The sequence below is a fragment of the Stomoxys calcitrans genome, chromosome 5 (assembly GCF_963082655.1).
Source record: "Stomoxys calcitrans chromosome 5, idStoCalc2.1, whole genome shotgun sequence".
Lineage (NCBI taxonomy): Eukaryota > Metazoa > Arthropoda > Insecta > Diptera > Muscidae > Stomoxys > Stomoxys calcitrans.
In genome coordinates, this window is record NC_081556.1 from 146,333,363 (window position 1) to 146,351,925 (window position 18,563).

The following is an 18,563-nucleotide window of genomic DNA, read 5'->3' on the forward strand; positions in this document are numbered from 1 at the left end:
CAATTGGATGAGAATTGCGCCCTCTAGCGGCTCAAGAAGTCAAGACCCAAGATCGGTTTATATGGCAGCTATATCAAAACATGGACCGATTTGGCCCAATTACAATCCCAACCGACCTACACTAATAAAAAGTATTTGTGCAAAATTTCAAGACGCTAGCTTTACTCCTTCGAAAGTTAACGTGTTTTCCACAGACATACGGGCGGACATGGCTAGATTTACTTAAAAAAAATGACATGACGATCAAGAATATAAAAACTTTATGGGGTCTCAGACGCATATTTCGAGGTGTTACAAACAGAATGACGAAATGAATATACCCCCATCCTATGGTGGAGGGTATAAAAACATATGCAATTTTATAAAGAAATGGAATTTTCTATGACAAGTGTGGTCGTTGGAAATTCAACTGAAGTTGGCTGAGATTTTTACAGCAGTCAACTTTACAAAAATAGTTAGGCCCCTTATAATTTGCAAAAACTTAAACGAAAAGTTGTTCCTTTATACCTTGAAATGTCTGCTCCAAAGCATATGTGTTTTATATGTACTTGTCTCAATTCTATATCTTCAAAAAATGAATAAACTTAACAAAATCTTTCTTTAAAACTAAACTTTCTGATCCGCCGGTGGGATTTTATTCTCCCCTTCCCCTGCTTGCTCTTCGCGTTCCTTCCATTTCTGTTTCATTTCCTGCAATTTTGTTTGCCTTCTCTTACGCTCTGCTGACTTTTTATTTTCCAACTGCTTCAACTGTGACTGTATAGAATATTCACCATTTAGCTGTGCATCAAGCTTCTCCAAAAGAATTTTTCTTGCCTCCACACGATTTTTTTGAGCTGAGCGATGTATATGACATTTAACCACAATGTTGGTGGGCAGGTGACGTAGCAGCACACAATTGGATGTTTTGTTAACGGCCTGACCGCCAGGGCCACTGCCGCGTGTAAAGGTCTCCTCAAGATCCTCTTCATTTAACGTTGGGTAACGTGAATAATCCAATTGTTGATGTTTAAAGCGATAGAAAAGCAGCGATGAGAAGTGTGCTGGACTTTTAAATGTTACAACTGGTTTTGTTAAGGCATTCATAGTAGAATGTGATATAATGGAACGTTGAACAGCAATGCCGGCCCGCAGAAGTCTAAAGCACAAGTTATACATGGTTAGAGTATGCGACCGTTGCGCAATAGAGTTTCTCCTCTCTGTTGGGGATTGGAGTAGAAAACATCATGTACAATTATTAAGTGAATGTAAATATGCATTGTTTTTTTTTTACCTTGAAAGAGAATTCTATTTTATGGGCTTCAGTTTCTTGGCAATTCTCACGAAATTCTCTTCGCACACGTCCCAGAAAATAGGATTTATCCGTCAATTGCAGTTGATTGCCGTAGCGTATCAAATGTTTATACAAACGTAAAATCTGTTGTCGCGATGGCTGTAACATATCTCAGTAGTGGCAATGAAATAACTTTTATTTAATGTTTCTTTTTTTAAATTTGTAAATTACAAAACTATTTGCTATTCATATGGCACAATACACCGCATTTCACTGCAAACATCTGTTTTTTGTTATGATATGGCTCAGATGTTAAAGCATTAGTCAGATGTGAGAGACAGTCGGTCAATGCTTTTCAAACTGTAGAAAGCAGTTAATCATTAGGTGTGTTCGGCAATGACTTGCTCACAAATGAAGCCGGCATTAGTAAAAGGGTAAACGGCGAAGAAATGTTTTTTTGATGCTCTCGGCTATTGCTGAATTTTATCACTTTAAAATTCTCTAATACGGTGTGGAAGGAGCAGTGTCCCATGCGAGAAAAGGGAAATTGATACTCTTTCTTGGGTCTTTTTCATTATTATAAATAATTCTATATTATTGTATTTTTTGTTTACTTTATTTTATATCATTTGATTTTATTTAAAACAAGCTGACCCGGGCCCGCTCCGCTGCGTCTTCCTTTACTTTATATGGAACAAAATTTTCCTTGGAATATTTATTTTCGACAATTAAAGAGCTTTTAGCGAAATAACATGCTACGAAAACAGACAAACAGTTTAACAATATAAGTGCTTTTATCTGAATTCCATCTTTATTGGTCTTCGAATTTTAGTTTGGATGTAAGTTGTACTCCATTCTTAAAATACTTTATTTCTGTCCGATATTCTCATGACGTCTGATTAAGGGGTGTTTTCGGGGGTGAGGTGGTCCCCCAGACACTTGGCCCTGAAAAAATATCAGCATCGTGCTCTTCTTTCAAATACCATTTACTAAACCCCATGTTGCCATTGGGCGTTTGGGAGTTTACACAATGAGGAGACCCCCAAACACATGGCCCCAAAATAGGTTATCAAATTCGTTTTTTAATCTCAAATACCTTTCATTTGAGCGACATATTGGCATTGTCGAAAAATTTTTACTCTTTGTGGCGGGTTTTGGGGAAGGGCGTTTGGGAGTTTACACATTGGGCCATTGGGCGTTTGGGAGTTTACACAATGAGGAGACCCCCAAACACATGGCCCCAAAATAGGTTATCAAATTCGTTTTTTAATCTCAAATACCTTTCATTTGAGCGACATATTGGCATTGTCGAAAAATTTTTACTCTTTGTGGCGGATTTTGGGGAAGGGGTGATACCCTTAATACATGGTCCTACATTTGGATATCAAATTCGTATTCTACTCCCAAATACCTTTATTTGAGCCCCATATTGCGTTGGTCTTTTATGGGTATTTTGGGAAAGGGGTAGACCCCCAGAAAATTGGTCCCGCAAGTGGGTATCAATTTCGTGCTCTACTCCCCAATACCTTTCATTTAAGCTCCACATTGACATGGACGGTAAATATGCCCGATTTAGGGGTGTTCTGGGGTTTTGGGTGGTCGCCCAAAAACTAAGCCCGGAAAGTATTTCAGCAACGTGCTCTATTCTCATATATGTATATATGTCACTTATTTGAACCCCATATTACCATTAGCCTCAAAATTGGATATCAAATTTGTTTTCTAATCTCATTTAAACTCCTTATTGCAAAAGTCAGCATATATGTTCGGTTTGGGTCACTGGCCTAAAAACTAAAAATATTTAGTTCCACTCTCTTTAGGACCCAAATTTTCTTGGTGAGCAAAGACGTCCTATATGGGGGTGGTTATGGTGGTGGGACATCCCTTAGACAATCGGTCCCTAATGTGGATATCAGATACATGGTCTACTCCCAAATACCTTTAATTTGAGGCCCATATTTCCATAGTCGGCAAACATGGCCGGCTTGGGGGGTGTTTTGGGGGATAGGTGGCCAATCAGTGAGTTGGCCTTGAAAATATGTATCGGATTCGTGTTCTACTCTAATAACCCTCTTATTTGAGCTTCATATTGCAATAGTCAGTAAATATTTCCTATTTGGGTGGTTTTGTGGGGGTGGGGTGGCCCATAAACACTTTTCCCGGAAATTGATATCAGATTCGTGCTTTACTCCCAAAGACCTTTCATTTGAGCCCTATATTGCTATGGTAGTAAATTTGTCCCCTTAGGGTGATGTTTTTGGGAAGTGGCGGCCCCCCAAACGCTTTGTCCCATATGTGGATATCAGATTCGAATTCTATACTCAAATACCTTTTATTTAATCCCCTTATTCCCATGGTCGGTACATAAGTCCTGTTTGGGAGGTGTTTTGGGGAAGGGGTGGACCCCCCCAAACGTGGTCCCACATTTTGATATTATATTCGTATTCTACTCGCAAATACCTTTCATTTGAGTCCCATATTGCCATGGTTGGTAAATATGCCCGATTTAGGGGTGTTTTGGTAGCTGGGGTGGTCCCCATAACACTTGGTCCGACAATTGGATATCAGATACGGTTTATTATCCTAAATACCTTTCATTTGAGTCCCATATTGTCGTGATTGGTCTAAATATATGTTTGGTAGGTTTTAGGGTGGGGCGTCACCCCTAAAACCTACGAAATTTGGACACAAAATTTTTATTTTCAGGGTACTATATGAGAGCACACAAAATTTGGTGAAAATCGCACCACCCATCTCTGGGATCTGGCGTTTATGAAAATTAGGGTAAGGGGGAGGGTCCGCTCCCCCTTTAGATATCAAAAAATTTAGTACCCTGTTTTCACCACGGGATCATTACGCACCATCTGTGAAAATTTCAAGAAAATCGGTTCAACCGTTTCTGAGTCTATAAGGAACACACAAACATACATACAAACAAACAAACCTACAAACAAACACAAATTGATTTTTATACCCACCACCGACGGATGGGGGTATATTCATTATATTCGTTTGCAACACATCGAAATATCCATTTCCGACCCTATAAAGTATATATATTCTTGATCAGCGTAAAAATCTAAGACGATCTAGACATGTCCGTCCGTCTGTCCGTCTGTCTGTTGAAATCACGCTACAGTCTTCAAAAATAGAGATATTGAGCTGAAACTTTGCACAGAATATATTTTTGTCCATAAGCAGGTTAAGTTCGAAGATGGGCTATATCGGACTATATTTTGATATAGCCCCCATATAGACCGATCCGCCGATTTAGGGTCTTAGGCCCTTAATAGCCTCATTTATTACCCGATTTTGCTGAAATTTGAAACAGTGAGTTGCGTTAGGCCCTTCGACATCCTTCGTCAATTTGGCCCAGATCGGTCCAAATTTGGATATAGCTGCCATATAGACCGATCCTCCGATTTAGGGTCTTAGGCCCATAAAACCCACATTTATTATCCGATTTTGCTGAAATTTAGGACAGTGAGTTACGTTGGGCCCTTCGATATCCTCCGTCAATTTGGCCCAAATGGGTCCAAATTTGGATATAGCTGCCATATAGACCGATCCTCCGATTTAAGGTCTTAGGCCCATAAAAACCACATTTATTATCCGATTTTGCTGAAATTTGGGTCAGTGAGTTGCCTTAGGCCCTTCGATATCTTTCTTCAATTTGGCACTGATCGGTTCAGATGTGGATATAATTGCCATATAGACCGATCTCTCGATTTAAGGTTTTGGGCCCATAAAAAGCGCATTTATTGTCCGATGTCGCCGAAATTTGGGACAGTGAGGTGTGTTGGGCTCTTCGATGTTGGTCTTCAATTTGGCTCAGATCGAACCAGATTTGGATATAGCTGCCATATAGACCGATCTCTCGGTTGAACAATGACCTGTACTTATAAGCATTTGGTCTAAATCGTTTGGCATGTCTATATAGCTGCTATGGGGCATAAGGTATGCATTTTTCACTGGATTTTGACGAAAGGTTGTTCACACATATACCCGAGGTGGTGGGTATCCAAAGTTCGGCCCGGCCGAACTTAACGCTTTTTTACTTGTTATATATAAGATATGTTCTCAAGTCAAAATTTCGAGATGTTACAAGCGCAATGGCTAGTACACCCCCGTCCTATAGGGGTGGCTATAATAAAATAAAATCATATAATCTTACTTTGAAGCTCTGTAGAATTAGGCGGTAAAGGCCTCCGATCATAAATAGTTTAACTAGCAATCCATCGACGCCCTGGGGTGCTATTAATCTTCCGCCGGGTTACAGCTACTTTGACCAAGGCGGTATACGTTCGTCTGGTATGCATTCGTCAGGCTTTGGTTATACTAAAAAGGTCACCGTGCGCAGAGGTTAGCATGTCGGGCTATGACGCCGGACGCCTGGGGTTAAAATCCCGGCGTGAACATCGAAAGATTCTCAGCGGTGGTTATATCCTTACTAATGCTGGCTGTATTTGTGAAGTGTCCTGCCATGTTAAAACTTCTCTTTCAAGTGGTGTCGCTATGCGGCACACCGTTCGGACTCGGCATAAAAAAGAGGCCCCTTATCATTGATATTAAACTTTAATCGGACTGCACTCATTGATATAAGAAAAGTATACACTGTTCCCTAGTGGAATGTTCATGGGAAATTTTGGTAGTTGAACTAAAAATCAGAAACTGCTTCTTTTCTATTCTATTTTCCCATATTCCAACACTCCCTCATAATTGATGTGAGAATAAATAAAAGTCTCAAACAGTTTTTGTGCATTTACATTTTCGATTATCAAAAATATTTTGGACTTTATCAATTCTACAAAAAAAAAATAAAGTGCTGGCCAACTGATACCGAATGCGTGTTTATTACAATCTCAAAAATTGTACATGGTGTCCGAAACTTGGCCAAATCGCCATCTGTGCGAAAAATGACATCCAATTTATTAAGCCTCGTTGTTGCACCAAATACAAGCCCCCAAACCAAAATGGAGTCGAAACATTAAATATTGGAATATTTACAATGAATGACACGATGGACGAAATGAAACACCAGCAACACACAAATGAAACAAAAACGACATTCACCATGTTTGAAAATTGTCGACTATACATAAAATAACCAGCGACAACAACAAAAAACAACAACAAGAGCACCTCTAGCCATCTAAAGTGCTCAAGTAGTGCGTAATGCCAAAACTAAAACATTGCAAATTTAAAAGTTGATTTTTCAGCTTTAGCCAATCCGCTTTGGAGAGCTTAACAACGAAATGAATTCGACCATAGAAAAAACCTTAAAAAAAAACAAACAAAAACTAAAAACAATCACCTTAAATTATATTTTTGTTTCCATTTCCATTTGGATTTGCTCGCTTACTCGCTCGCATGTTTTCCATGCTGTTACTGTTGCTGGTGGTGTGTACGGGTGCAATGCCTGAACGCATGAATCCCCAAACAGGTGTTGCAGGTCCATAGTCTGGCTATAGGCCACAATCGCCACCGCCATTCAGCATTAGATATCTCCAAAAACACCGTTCACAATGTTTTTGCTACTTTTTTTTGAGATTTGTTTTTTTTCGGTTTGTTTTGCTGGTTGGGTGAATGCAACGCAACGCTCAACAAATACTACGAAAAAAAACACGTTAAGCACGCGTTTTGAATTCATTTACCACTCTAATGTATCATGGAAATTATCAAGTGCTAAAGCCTGATTTCGATTTAAGTTTTTCTAATGCGACTCAATATGTTTTCGCCTATAGAAACGACGACAACGGGGCATATTGTTGGATATACAACATGTAGAGTTTGAAATGTATGAGGGTGAGGTCAGAAATGGTGGGTAATTTGATAGCCATGTTGTTGAAAAAGTTTTTTGTGTCATCATTCTTAATTTGTTTGCTGGGTTGTGTTGAATATCAAAAAATTCGAGACTCTTTAACTTGGATGGGGTGTGTCTGGATTGTTATGGTAGTTCATTGAGAAGGATTAGCTGATTAGATGAACAGGTGAAATGTGCCATGAGGTCCCTTGTTTAAGCTGGTCACACATCTAGCACTTTGGCATCTTTAGTAGGGATTGAAATTGCTGCATCAAATCGAATATATAAAATTCAATTTATGTTTGTTTGTTTGTATGGGAGGCCATCGTAGCGCAGAGGTTAGCATGTCCGCCTATGACGCTGAACGTCTGGGTTCAAATCCTGGCGAGACCATCCGAAAACGTTTTTCAGCGATTATTTTTCCCTCCTAATGCTGACATCATTTGTAAAAACTTCTCTTCAAAAGGGAGTCGCACGGCGGCACGCCGTTCGGACTCGGCTATAAAAAGGAGGCCCCTTATCATTGAGCTTAAACTTGAATCGGACTGCACTCACTGATATGTGAGAAGTTTGCCTCTGTTCCTTAGTTATGTTCATGGGCAAAATTTGCATTTGTTTTTTTGTCGGTTTGATTGTTTTTTCCGTATAGACTCAAAAACGGCTGAACCGATTACCTTGAAATTTTCATAGATTGTGTAGCTTGGTCTGGAAAGAAACATAGGCTGTATATAATTTTTTTGATATCGGGAGGTGGGCGGACCCTCCCCCTTACGCCAAAACTACTACCCAAAAATAAAAGTGGAGCGATCGGGACAATATGGGATTCAAATGAAAGGTATTCAAGAGTAGAGTACGAATAATAAAGGGTGATTTTTTTGAGGTTAGGATTTTCATGCATTAGTATTTGACAGATCACGTGGGATTTCAGACATGGTGTCAAAGAGAAAGATGCTCAGTATGCTTTGACATTTCATCATGAATAGACTTACTAACGAGCAACGCTTGCAAATCATTTTCAGTGAATGGGCCCTAGAAAAGTTGGCAGAAAATCCGCTTTTTTATCGACAAATTTTGTTCAGCGATGAGGCTCATTTCTGGTTAAATGGCTACGTAAATAAGCAAAATTGCCGCATTTGGAGTGAAGAGCAACCAGAAGCCGTTCAAGAACTGCCCATGCATCCCGAAAAATGCACTGTTTGGTGTGGTTTGTACGCTGGTGGAATCATTGGACCGTATTTTTTCAAAGATGCTGTTGGACGCAACGTTACGGTGAATGAACACATTTCGAACCGAACACTGATTTTGGTAATAAAATTCAATGATTTGCAAGCGTTGCTCGTTAGTAAGTCTATTCATGATGAAATATCAAAGCATACTGAGCATCTTTCTCTTTGACACCATGTCTGAAATCCCACGTGATCTGTCAAATACTAATGCATGAAAATCCTAACCTCAAAAAAATCACCCTTTAAAAGTTGGGTTCAAGTGCCTGGGGGGCCGCCCCAGCCTCAAAACCCCTTAAAATAGGTTTATTTGACGATCATGACAATATGGGTATCAAATGAAAAGTATGCGGGAGTAGATAACGAATTTGGCATAAAAATTTATGTCGAAGTATAGGGGGTCACCCCTCCCCCACAAAATCACCCAAAATGGGCACATTAGCCAATCACGGATATATGGGACTCGGTTTGTTTGTTTCGTATAGACCGAAAAACGGCAGAACCGATTTTCTTTTGCATGCTGTGTCGGTCGGTCTGGAAGGAAACATAGGTTATATAATTTTTCGGTATTGGAAGTGGGACGGACCCTCCCCCTTATGCCAAAAACACAACCCAAAATCAAAAGTGGACCCATCGGGACAATATAGGTATCAAACGAAAGGTATTGGAGAGTAGAATACGAATATGGTATCAAAATTCGAGTCTAAGTACCCATCGGGCCGATCCAACCCTATAACTCCCCAAACTGACATATTGGACGTCCATATGGGCCTCAAATGAAAGGTATTCGGGAGTAGATTTCGAATCTGGCATACAAAATCCGATCGAAGTATAGGGGTCACGCAACCCCTCAAAAACGCCATTAGACCCATTATGACCACATAAAACTTGGCTGTGCCGATTTTCTCAAAATGTTCATAGATTGTGTACGATTGTCTGGAAGGAAACATAGGCTATATAATTTTAAGATACCGTGTGGAGGCGGACCCTCCCCCTACTCCAAAAACGCCACCCATATCCGAAAGTGGCCCGATGGGCACAATAATGGTATCAAATGAATGGTATTGGGACCAGAAAACGAATATGGTATTAAAATTTGGGTCAAAGTACCCAGCGGGTATAGTCTGAAACCTGGTTCTGAGAGATTCTTTCCTATTCTTACTGAGGAACGTAAATCACCAAGTGTCATCCGGCAAAGTTTTATTAATTTTGCAGGGATACCAAACTCAGACATGGCTTTAAATACCTTTGAACGCTGTCGAAAGCGGCTTTGTAGTCAACAAAGAGATGGCAGGTGCTGATTTGTTCTTCTCGGGTCTTTTTCAGGATTTGGCGCAGTGGGAATATCTGGTCTAGGGTGGATTTACCAAGTCTAAAGCCGCATTGATAGGGTTCAATTATCTCATTGACTTTAGGTTTCAATCTTTCACACCATACGCTTGAGAGTATCTTGTATGCGATGAGGAGAAGATTTATTCCTCTGTAGTTGGCACATTCCGTTTTGTCTCCTTTCTTGTAGCTGAGGATCCAATCATCGGGTATGCGTTCTTCTAGCCAGATTGCGCACACAAGCTGATGCTTGCGCTTTATCAGCGTGACGCCTCCGGTCTTAAATAGTTCAGCGGGTAACCCGTCGGCTCCTGCTGACTTGTTGTTCTTCAGTCTGGTCACTGCTACTTGGATCTCATTCTAAATAGGATGTAAACATTCAATACCATCATCAGGGATGGGTTCTACGGTATCCTCTTCGCCGCCATCGACGGACACTAGCAGTTGGGTAAAAATGGGTTGGGTTCTTTACATATACTCAGCACACTTTCTGTATCAGTTACCAGATTTCCCTCTTTGTCTCTGCAAGAGGTTGTGCCTGTACCAAAGCCATCGGTTTGATGTTTGTTTCTTTGGTAGAATATATCCTAGATCTGTTTGTGCTTGTCTTCCATCGGGGCACGGGCACATATAAGGCTGATGTTGAAGAATTTTTCTTTTATGCGGATTGTGGCTGGCTTCTCATCCACCGGTGTAAAGCTGGAGACAAGGTTTTTCAGTCTACGACTGGCCACAATTCCACAGGGCATATACCTCGCCTTCTCTACTAAGAGTCCGCACATTCCAGATGCAGATCCGCAAATCATGGTCCTTTCTCCGTTTGCGTGAGTCGTCACGTTGGGGGGTCCGTCTTTCTTTTTTTTTGTTTCTCAGTGTAATTGTAATTTCACGAGGGCGGATTACTGGCTCAGCGCCCCGCATGGGTTTCGTGGGATAGCATATGTATACCTGGGTTTCGTAAGCCGCTTGCTCCAAGATTCGACGGTAGCCTTCAGCCGCCCCTAACATGAGAACAGACGCTGATTTTAACCATTGCTTATTTACAGGTGCCAATAACTCACCTTGTCATCTCGAGTATCATTGGCACTCAGTATTTTAGTAAGAGTCAGTGTCACCTGAAGCTTTACTGAGACCATCCTCTCGGAATCGCTGATTGCCCGCGGGTGCATTTCACTATCCAGCTAAGCTTCCCGTGATAACGATGAACAGCACACAAGTCGGGGCTTAAAGTTGCAGCCTGTGTGGTGTTCATAGTTATCCCGTGTTTGCCGGCGATCTTGTATTCTACACAACTATTTTTCAGTGGCGACATAAATGTCTTGCCTGCAACCGAAAATTTTAATAGAGGTGCATACTCAGCTTTAAAAAAATAAACTTTTCTGTATCTTTACCTAAGGTAGAACAAAGTCAATTCCCAATCTTTAACGACATTTTGATCCTAACTAAAAGTTTTTTGTTCTTAATAACAAGACGCAAGTAAAGGATCTATTAAACTACAATTTAAAACAAAAAATTCTTAATCCCACAGACAATATCATTGCCAAAGGAAATGTTTCTTTAACAAGTTGGAAAATGTATCATATTTGAATTAAGTCCGCTTATTTTTTGGCCCGGATCATTAAAATTAGGACAACATTTGTTGGCAGTGTATGTACAGATGATGATTTGGGTAGCTGCCTTATTTTTTCGATTTCATCCCACTGTGCGTCAATTTTCGCTGTAATTTGTCTAATCACTATGTCCACAGTTATAAGTATGGCATAAAATTCAGTTTATATCATAACTGCTGTAATGCACAACTAAGCCATCTTTTGGATCCGACTCAGTTTTGAATAGTAAGTGGATCTTTGAAGTGCCGTCCAACAGACCACAACACCATAATGACAACTGCAGTACACAACCATTGCATGACATGTGGTTTTAAATGCCCAACGATTGACAATAATCCTCTTGCAGGTGTATAGGTAAGGGTTGGCGTTTTCTCCCTTTCCAGAATAGGGGATATGGAATTCATTTAAATAAACACCGAAGTGCCACTGCGGATAGCAAACATATCCTGCTGATAACAACTACTTTGCGGCGGATATAGGCCTAGAACATTTGCGGCAGCTCATTTCGCCGACAGTTTCAAAAAGAGTCAAAATCTATTGCAAAATTTCTCCCAAAATTTCCCGATACCCCTCCGTTTGAGTATAAGCGCATTTAAGATAGACCAGCGACAGAGTGGTGTGTGTTATTATCTATGTGCCATTTTTTTGAGGTGAACAAAATAAAACCGACTTAGCAGCTGCTAAAATCACTAAAACATATACGAGGCGGTGATCCGATTTAGTTTTGGTAGTTGCACAGTATAACCAGCCGGATGGCCAACACACGCAATGCATTTCGATACCAGCAAGCCATTAGTTTTTGTTGTCTCTTTAACCTCCTCTACCCTACCCCCTATGTTGGACTGTTAAAAAGTTTTGGTTTTTACGTTTGTTTTTTTGGGAGGAATAAACAGTAGGCGGGATTTCACCTAAGGTGAAGTGTTTAATGTATAATTTATCAATTTGTGAATGGAACGACAATGATTTGTGGTCATGTGGTGGCTGTGGCGATGGCGACGGACGACGACTGCCTATCGCAAAGTGCCGCTATGCAACATATTGTGCGTTTGCAGAAGCCTTGCAAAAATGACTCCCTTACTTTGAGATAAGGCTTAAATCTTTAAAAGATTTTACCATTTGATTGGTGGTATGAGGTTTTTCATGGTCTCAGATCCAAGGATATGCTTCAAAAAAATCTATTTCAATTTAATGTACGTCACTTGATCACATTTTAAACAAACAAACTTTGGTTGTGGCACGCATGCGCATATTTTAGATAGGCTATCACAGCTCTTTTTCTAGTTGAGAAAATCTCAGATCTCTTTCTTTTAAATAAATACTTAATTTTGCGTTTCTAGTTCACAGCCGCCTTGCCTTACTGCATACTGCACAAATTACAGTGAGTGTCATGAGATGGATAGAACTCCTCAATGAAATCTTAAACAAGTCAAGGCGTGCTAAGTTCGGCCGGGTTGAATCTTGGGAACCCACCACCATGGATTCTGCTAAAAATGTATACATGATAACTTTTATTCTACATACCACAGATCGGTCAAACCAGCAAAAATTAAACCTTCTAGGAACCGAATAAGGAGGATCGAGATATCGGTTTAGATGAGAGCTGTATCCGGTTATAGACTGATTTGGACTGTATTTGGCACAATTGGTGGAAGTCGTAACTGAACACCGCCAATTCGCACTAAAATTGCAAGAAATTAAATCGGGAGATCGTTTTACATGGGAGCTATACCAGGTTATAGACCTATATAATGGACCGTACTTGGCACAGTTGTTGGAAGTTATAGCCGAACACCACATGCAAAATTTCAGCCAAATCGGACAAAATTTGCGGCTTGAAGTCATAACAGAACCTTACGTGCAACATTTCAGAGAAATCGGACAAAAATTGCGGCTTCCAGGGGCTCAAGAAGTCAATTTGGGAGATCGGTGGGAGATATATCTAAATCTGAACCAATATGGGCCATTTGCATATGCTGGCCGTGACTGCGTCTCAAATGGTCCATCCGCTTAGTTCAATTTCGGCATACTCTTTCCAACATTTCGGCCGGTATCTTACGAACAATTGTTTCTAATGAGTATAGATATGAGCCTTAACATAGCCCCACAAAAAAATACCGTAGCGCAAAGGTTAGCATGTCCGCCTATGACGCTGAACACCTGGGTTCGAATCCTGGTGAGACTTCTAAGGTACTATGCCATGTAAAACTTCTCTGCAAAGAGGTGTCGCACTGCGGCACGTCGTTAGGACTCGGCTATAAAAAGGAGGCCCCTTATCATTGAACTTAAACTTGAACCGGACTGCACTCATTGATATGTGAGAAGTTTGCCTCTGTTCCTTTGTGGAATGTTCATGGGCAAAATTTGATTTTGTATATGCCATTGTAGCCTATGACGCGGAACGCGTTCGAATCATGGCGAGAACATCGGACAAAGAGGTGGTTATCCTTTCTTAATGCTGGTGACAGTTGCGAGGTATAATGCCATGCATGGTCACAATGCCATACATGGCCACAAAGTGGTGTCTCACTGCGGGACGCCGTTCGGACTCGGCTATAAAAAGGACCCTTATAATTAAGTTTAATCTTAAATCGGAAAGCACTCATTGATGTGTGAGAAGATTGCCGCTGCTCGGTTCCTGGTGTTTTTAAAAATTAGGGTAATGAGAAGTGCTTTTTAGGGGAGGGATGGAACCTGAGACATTTCGACTCAAATATGGATATCACATTCGGGCTGCACTTCCAAATCCCCTTAATTTGAGCCCCATATAGCCATGGTCGGTAAATATGAAACTTTTGGAAGGTGTTTTAGGGCTGGTGCGGCCAACGGCACTTTGCACTGAAAATAGATATGAAATTCGTTCTTTATTGTCAAATACCGTTGATTAGAGCTCCATATTGCCATAGTCGAAGATGAAGTTTAGTTTAGGGGGTGCTTTAGGGCGAGCCCCAAAACACATGGCTCCAAAATTGGATATCAAATTCGTTTTCTACTCTCAAATACCTTTTATTTGAGCCCCATATTGTCATAATGGGTCAATTAACCCATTTGACGTATCTTTAGGAGGAAAGCGCCACCTAGCCTTAAACGCAAATTGTAATGTCATATTCGTAATCTACTTCTAAATACCTTTCATTTGAGTTCCATAAAGCCATGGTCGGCTGAAATGCCCATTTGGGGGTATTTGGGGTGGGTGACCTCTTTATTACTTGGACCTAATTTTGTATGCCATATTTGTAATCTACTGCGTAATACTTTCCATTTGAGTCCCATATTGACATGAACTTCGAATATATCTGTTTCGAGGAGTTTTGGGATTGGAGGGGCCCGCAGGGTACTTGGACTCAAATTTTTCAAGTCATTTGATACCCTTATTGTGCCCATCGGACCTCCGATATGGGTGGCGTTTTTGGGGTAAGGGGGAGGAGATCCGCCTCCATCCGATATCAAAAATTTATATAGCCTATGTTTCCTTGCAGACCAACTTACACAATTTATGAACATTTTAAGAATATCAGTTCAGATAAGTCTCATATAGTCATAATGGGTCTAATAGCGTTTTTGAGAGGTGGCCTGACCCCCTATACTTCGATCTGATTTTGTATGCCAGATTCGAAATCTACTCCCAAACCCGTTGTGGGGTTTGGGCGGCCCGTTGGGTATTTATACTCAAATTTAAATACCATATTCGTATTCTACTTTCAAATACCTTTCATTTGATACCTATTGGGTTGCCCAAAAAGTAGTTGCGGATTGTTCATATAGTCGGCGTTGACAAATTTGACAAATTTGTCCACAGCTTGTGACTCTGTAATTGCATTCTTTCTTCTGTCAGTTATCAGCTGTTACTTTTAGCTTCCTATAGAAAAAAAGTGTAAAAAAAGTATATTTGATTAAAGTTCATTCTAAGTTTAATTAAAAATGCATTTACTTTCTTTTAAAAAATCCGCAATTACTTTTTGGGCAACCCAATATATTGTCCACTTTTGATTTTGGGTGGTGTTTTTGGCATAAGGGGGAGAGTCCGTCCCCCTTTCGATATGGAAAAATTATATAGCCTATGTTTCCTTTCAGACCAACCTACACAATACGCGAACATTTCGAGAAAATCGATTCTGCCGTTTTTAAGTATATACGGAGCATAATGTGCCCATTTAGGCGTTTTTGTGGGGGTAGGGATGGATGGGATGGGGTGGGGGTGGGTCAGATTCGTTTTCTACTCCCGCATACTTTTCATTTCCACTTTTGATTTTGGGTGGTGTTTTTGGGGTAACGTTGGAGGGTCCGCCCCCTTTCGATATCAATAAATTATACTCCTACTTCCTGGCCATATTCGTCATCTACTCCCGAATAACTTTCATTTGAGTCCCATACTGTCATGATCGTCAAATAAACCTATTTTAAGGAGTTTTGGGGCTGGGCCGCCCGAGGTACTTGGACCCAACTTTTATTATGAAATTTGTACTCTACTCTTGAATACCTTTCATTTGAATCCCATAGAGTCCCGATCGGTACACTTTTATATTTTTATATTTGGGTAGTACTTTTCGGGTAAGGGGGAGGGTCCGCCCATCTCCCGATATCAAAAAATTATATAGCCTATGTTACCTGCCAGACCAACCTGTGAAAATTTCAAGGTTTTCGGTTCAGCCGTTTTTGAGTCTATGCGGAACAAACAAACCGACAATCAAATAAACACAAATTGAATTTTATATATGAGAAGAATATCAGGTTATAAACCGATTTCGATCGTGTTTGACATAGTTGTTTGAAATCGCAACAGAACTCTACGTGCAAAACTTCAGGCAAATCGGACAAAAATTGCGGCTTTTAGAGGCTCAAGAAGTCAAATCGGGAGATCGGTTTAGCCGGCATCCTTTTAGTTCTACACTCTTTTGAATATCACTATACCCTCGTCACCATCGTTCAATATTAATTGAGGCAATTAGTAAATGGACATAAAATAGTTTTGCGAATGATTACTTCCATTAAGAATGATGATTTTGTCTATTTTTTCCCATACCAACATTAGGCGATGTGGTAGAGTTGTGCGACTGCCATGGTGTATGAAAGGAAACTAGATTTTCGTTTGCATAGACAAATCTGTTTTCCTTCTCTTATAAATGATTGCTATCTATCACCATAGACAAATCCATGGTATGTACGTTACAGTCATTCGATGCCAAGCGAATTCATTCTTAATTGGTCCTTTTTCCTGGATATTTTCACTGAATCCAGTTGGCAGATGGCACTATCATAGCAAAAGATGGAGATTTCTTGCTTCTCATTCTACCCATTATGATCGATGGTTTGTCAAGGAAAGATCAAATAATGTGAATGGCAATGAGACAAGAAGGAAATGGAAATGTATGGATCTCATTAATTGGAACTCTGGTTGGGAATGGATTCCATATGACCACCAATAAATGGTGAATTATTGGCAATTGCTTCTGGTGGTGATTGCTAGAGATGATGTAGTCGTCCAAACTCCATGGGATGGATTTTCATTTCTTGGCATTATCTAGCAACTATCGATCATTTATTGGTTTGTTGGGGAACTGTTCGTTTTCTTTAAACATTTATGTAAAATTGACTAGAATTAGCGTTGCCATATGGTTAAAAAGAAATGGTAGGGGAAACAAATAAAAATTAAATAAAATAAAATAAAATTAAATAAAATAAAATAAAATAATATAAAATAAAATAAAATAAAATAAAATAAAATAAAATAAAATAAATTAAAATAAAATAAAATAAAATAAAATAAAATAAAATAAAATAAAATAAAATAAAATAAAATAAAATAAAATAAAATAAAATAAGATAAAATAAAATAAAATAAAATAAAATAAAATAAAATAAAATAAAATAAAATAAAATAAAATAAAATAAAATAAAATAAAATAAAATAAAATAAAATAAAATAAAATATAATAAAATAAAATAAAATATAATAAAAATAAAATAAAATAAAATAAAATAAAATAAAATAAAATAAAATAAAATAAAATAAAATAAAATAAAATAAAATAAAATAAAATAAAATAAAATAAAATAAAATAAAATAAAATAAAATAAAATAAAATAAAATAAAATAAAATAAAATAAAATAAAATAAAATAAAATAAAATAAAATAAAATAAAATAAAATAAAATAAAATAAAATAAAATAAAATAAAATAAAATAAAATAAAATAAAATAAAATAAAATAAAATAAAATAAAATAAAATAAAATAAAATAACATAAAAAAAATAAAATAAAATAAAATAAAATAAAATAAAAATAAAAATAAAAATAAATAAAATAAAATAAAATAAAATAAAATAAAATAAAATAAAAACCAGTAAGGAAAGGCAAAGTTCTGGATATCTACCGCCTTAAAAAGTCATATCGGATAAAAGTTTTATATGGTAGCAATATCAAAATCTGGACGTCAAATATAATATCTCATACCCAATATTGTAGAGATCTGACTAAAATTGTGGCTTCTACTGCCCGAAAAGTCCATATCGGGTGAAATATAGAAGCTATATCAAAATCATGACCGATTTTATTGAAATTTTGCGCATGTATTGGGACGTCAAATAAAACACCTCGTGCCAAATTTTGTAAAGATCGGACCAAAATTGTGGCTTCTACAGCCTTAAAAGCAATATGTAAATCTGAACCGATTTCATTAAATTTTGCTCACATATTAGGATGCCAAATAAAACACCTCACGCAAAATTTTGCAAAGATAGGACCAAAATTGTGGCTTCTACAGCCTTAAAAAGCCATGTCGGATGAAAGATATGTATGGGAGGTATATCTGAATTGATTTTCACAATATTTTGCACCCATATGTGTGACGTCAAATAACATCGGACCAAAATTGTGGCTTCTACAGACTTAAAAGGCTATATCGGATAGAGATATATATGGGAGCTATATCTAAATATGAACCAATTTTTTTCAAAATCAATAGCGTTCGTCTTTGGGCCAAAGAAGTGCAAATGCAAATTTTGCCCATGAACATTCCACTAAGGAACAGAGGCAAACTTCTCACATATATCAATGAGTGCAGTCCGATTCAAGTTTAAGCTCAATGATAAGGGGACTCCTCTTTAAAGCCGAGTCCGAACGGCGTGCCGCAGTGCGCCACCTCTTTGGAGACAAGTTTTACATGTCATAGTACCTCACAAATGTAGCCAGCATTAGGAGGGGAAAACCACCGCTGAAAATTTTTTCTAATGGTCTCACCAGGATTCGAACCCAGGCATACAGCGTCATAGGCGGGCATGCTAACCTCTGCGCTACGGTGGCCTCCGGGCCAAAGAAGTGACATAT

At 38.7% G+C, this 18,563-nt stretch overlaps 3 protein-coding genes across 3 annotated transcripts in view; 1 reads left to right on the plus strand and 2 right to left on the minus strand.

Annotated features, from left to right (window-relative positions):
- Positions 1-18,563, plus strand: part of LOC106082656 (RING-type E3 ubiquitin-protein ligase PPIL2) — a 203,343-nt gene that overhangs the window by 156,107 nt on the left and 28,673 nt on the right. The window lies entirely within an intron of this gene.
- On the minus strand, positions 533-1,158 carry LOC131993972 (mitochondrial translation release factor in rescue). Its single transcript, XM_059370201.1, has one exon. It carries the CDS (start codon positions 1,156-1,158, stop codon positions 607-609), a length of 552 nt encoding a protein of 183 aa, XP_059226184.1. The 3' UTR covers positions 533-606.
- Positions 1,112-1,544, minus strand: LOC106082658 (mitochondrial ribosome and complex I assembly factor AltMIEF1). Its single transcript, XM_013245307.2, has 2 exons — positions 1,274-1,544; positions 1,112-1,199 (listed from the first exon to the last, which is right to left on the minus strand). Exons 1-2 carry the CDS (start codon positions 1,439-1,441, stop codon positions 1,161-1,163), a joined length of 207 nt encoding a protein of 68 aa, XP_013100761.2. The 5' UTR covers positions 1,442-1,544; the 3' UTR covers positions 1,112-1,160.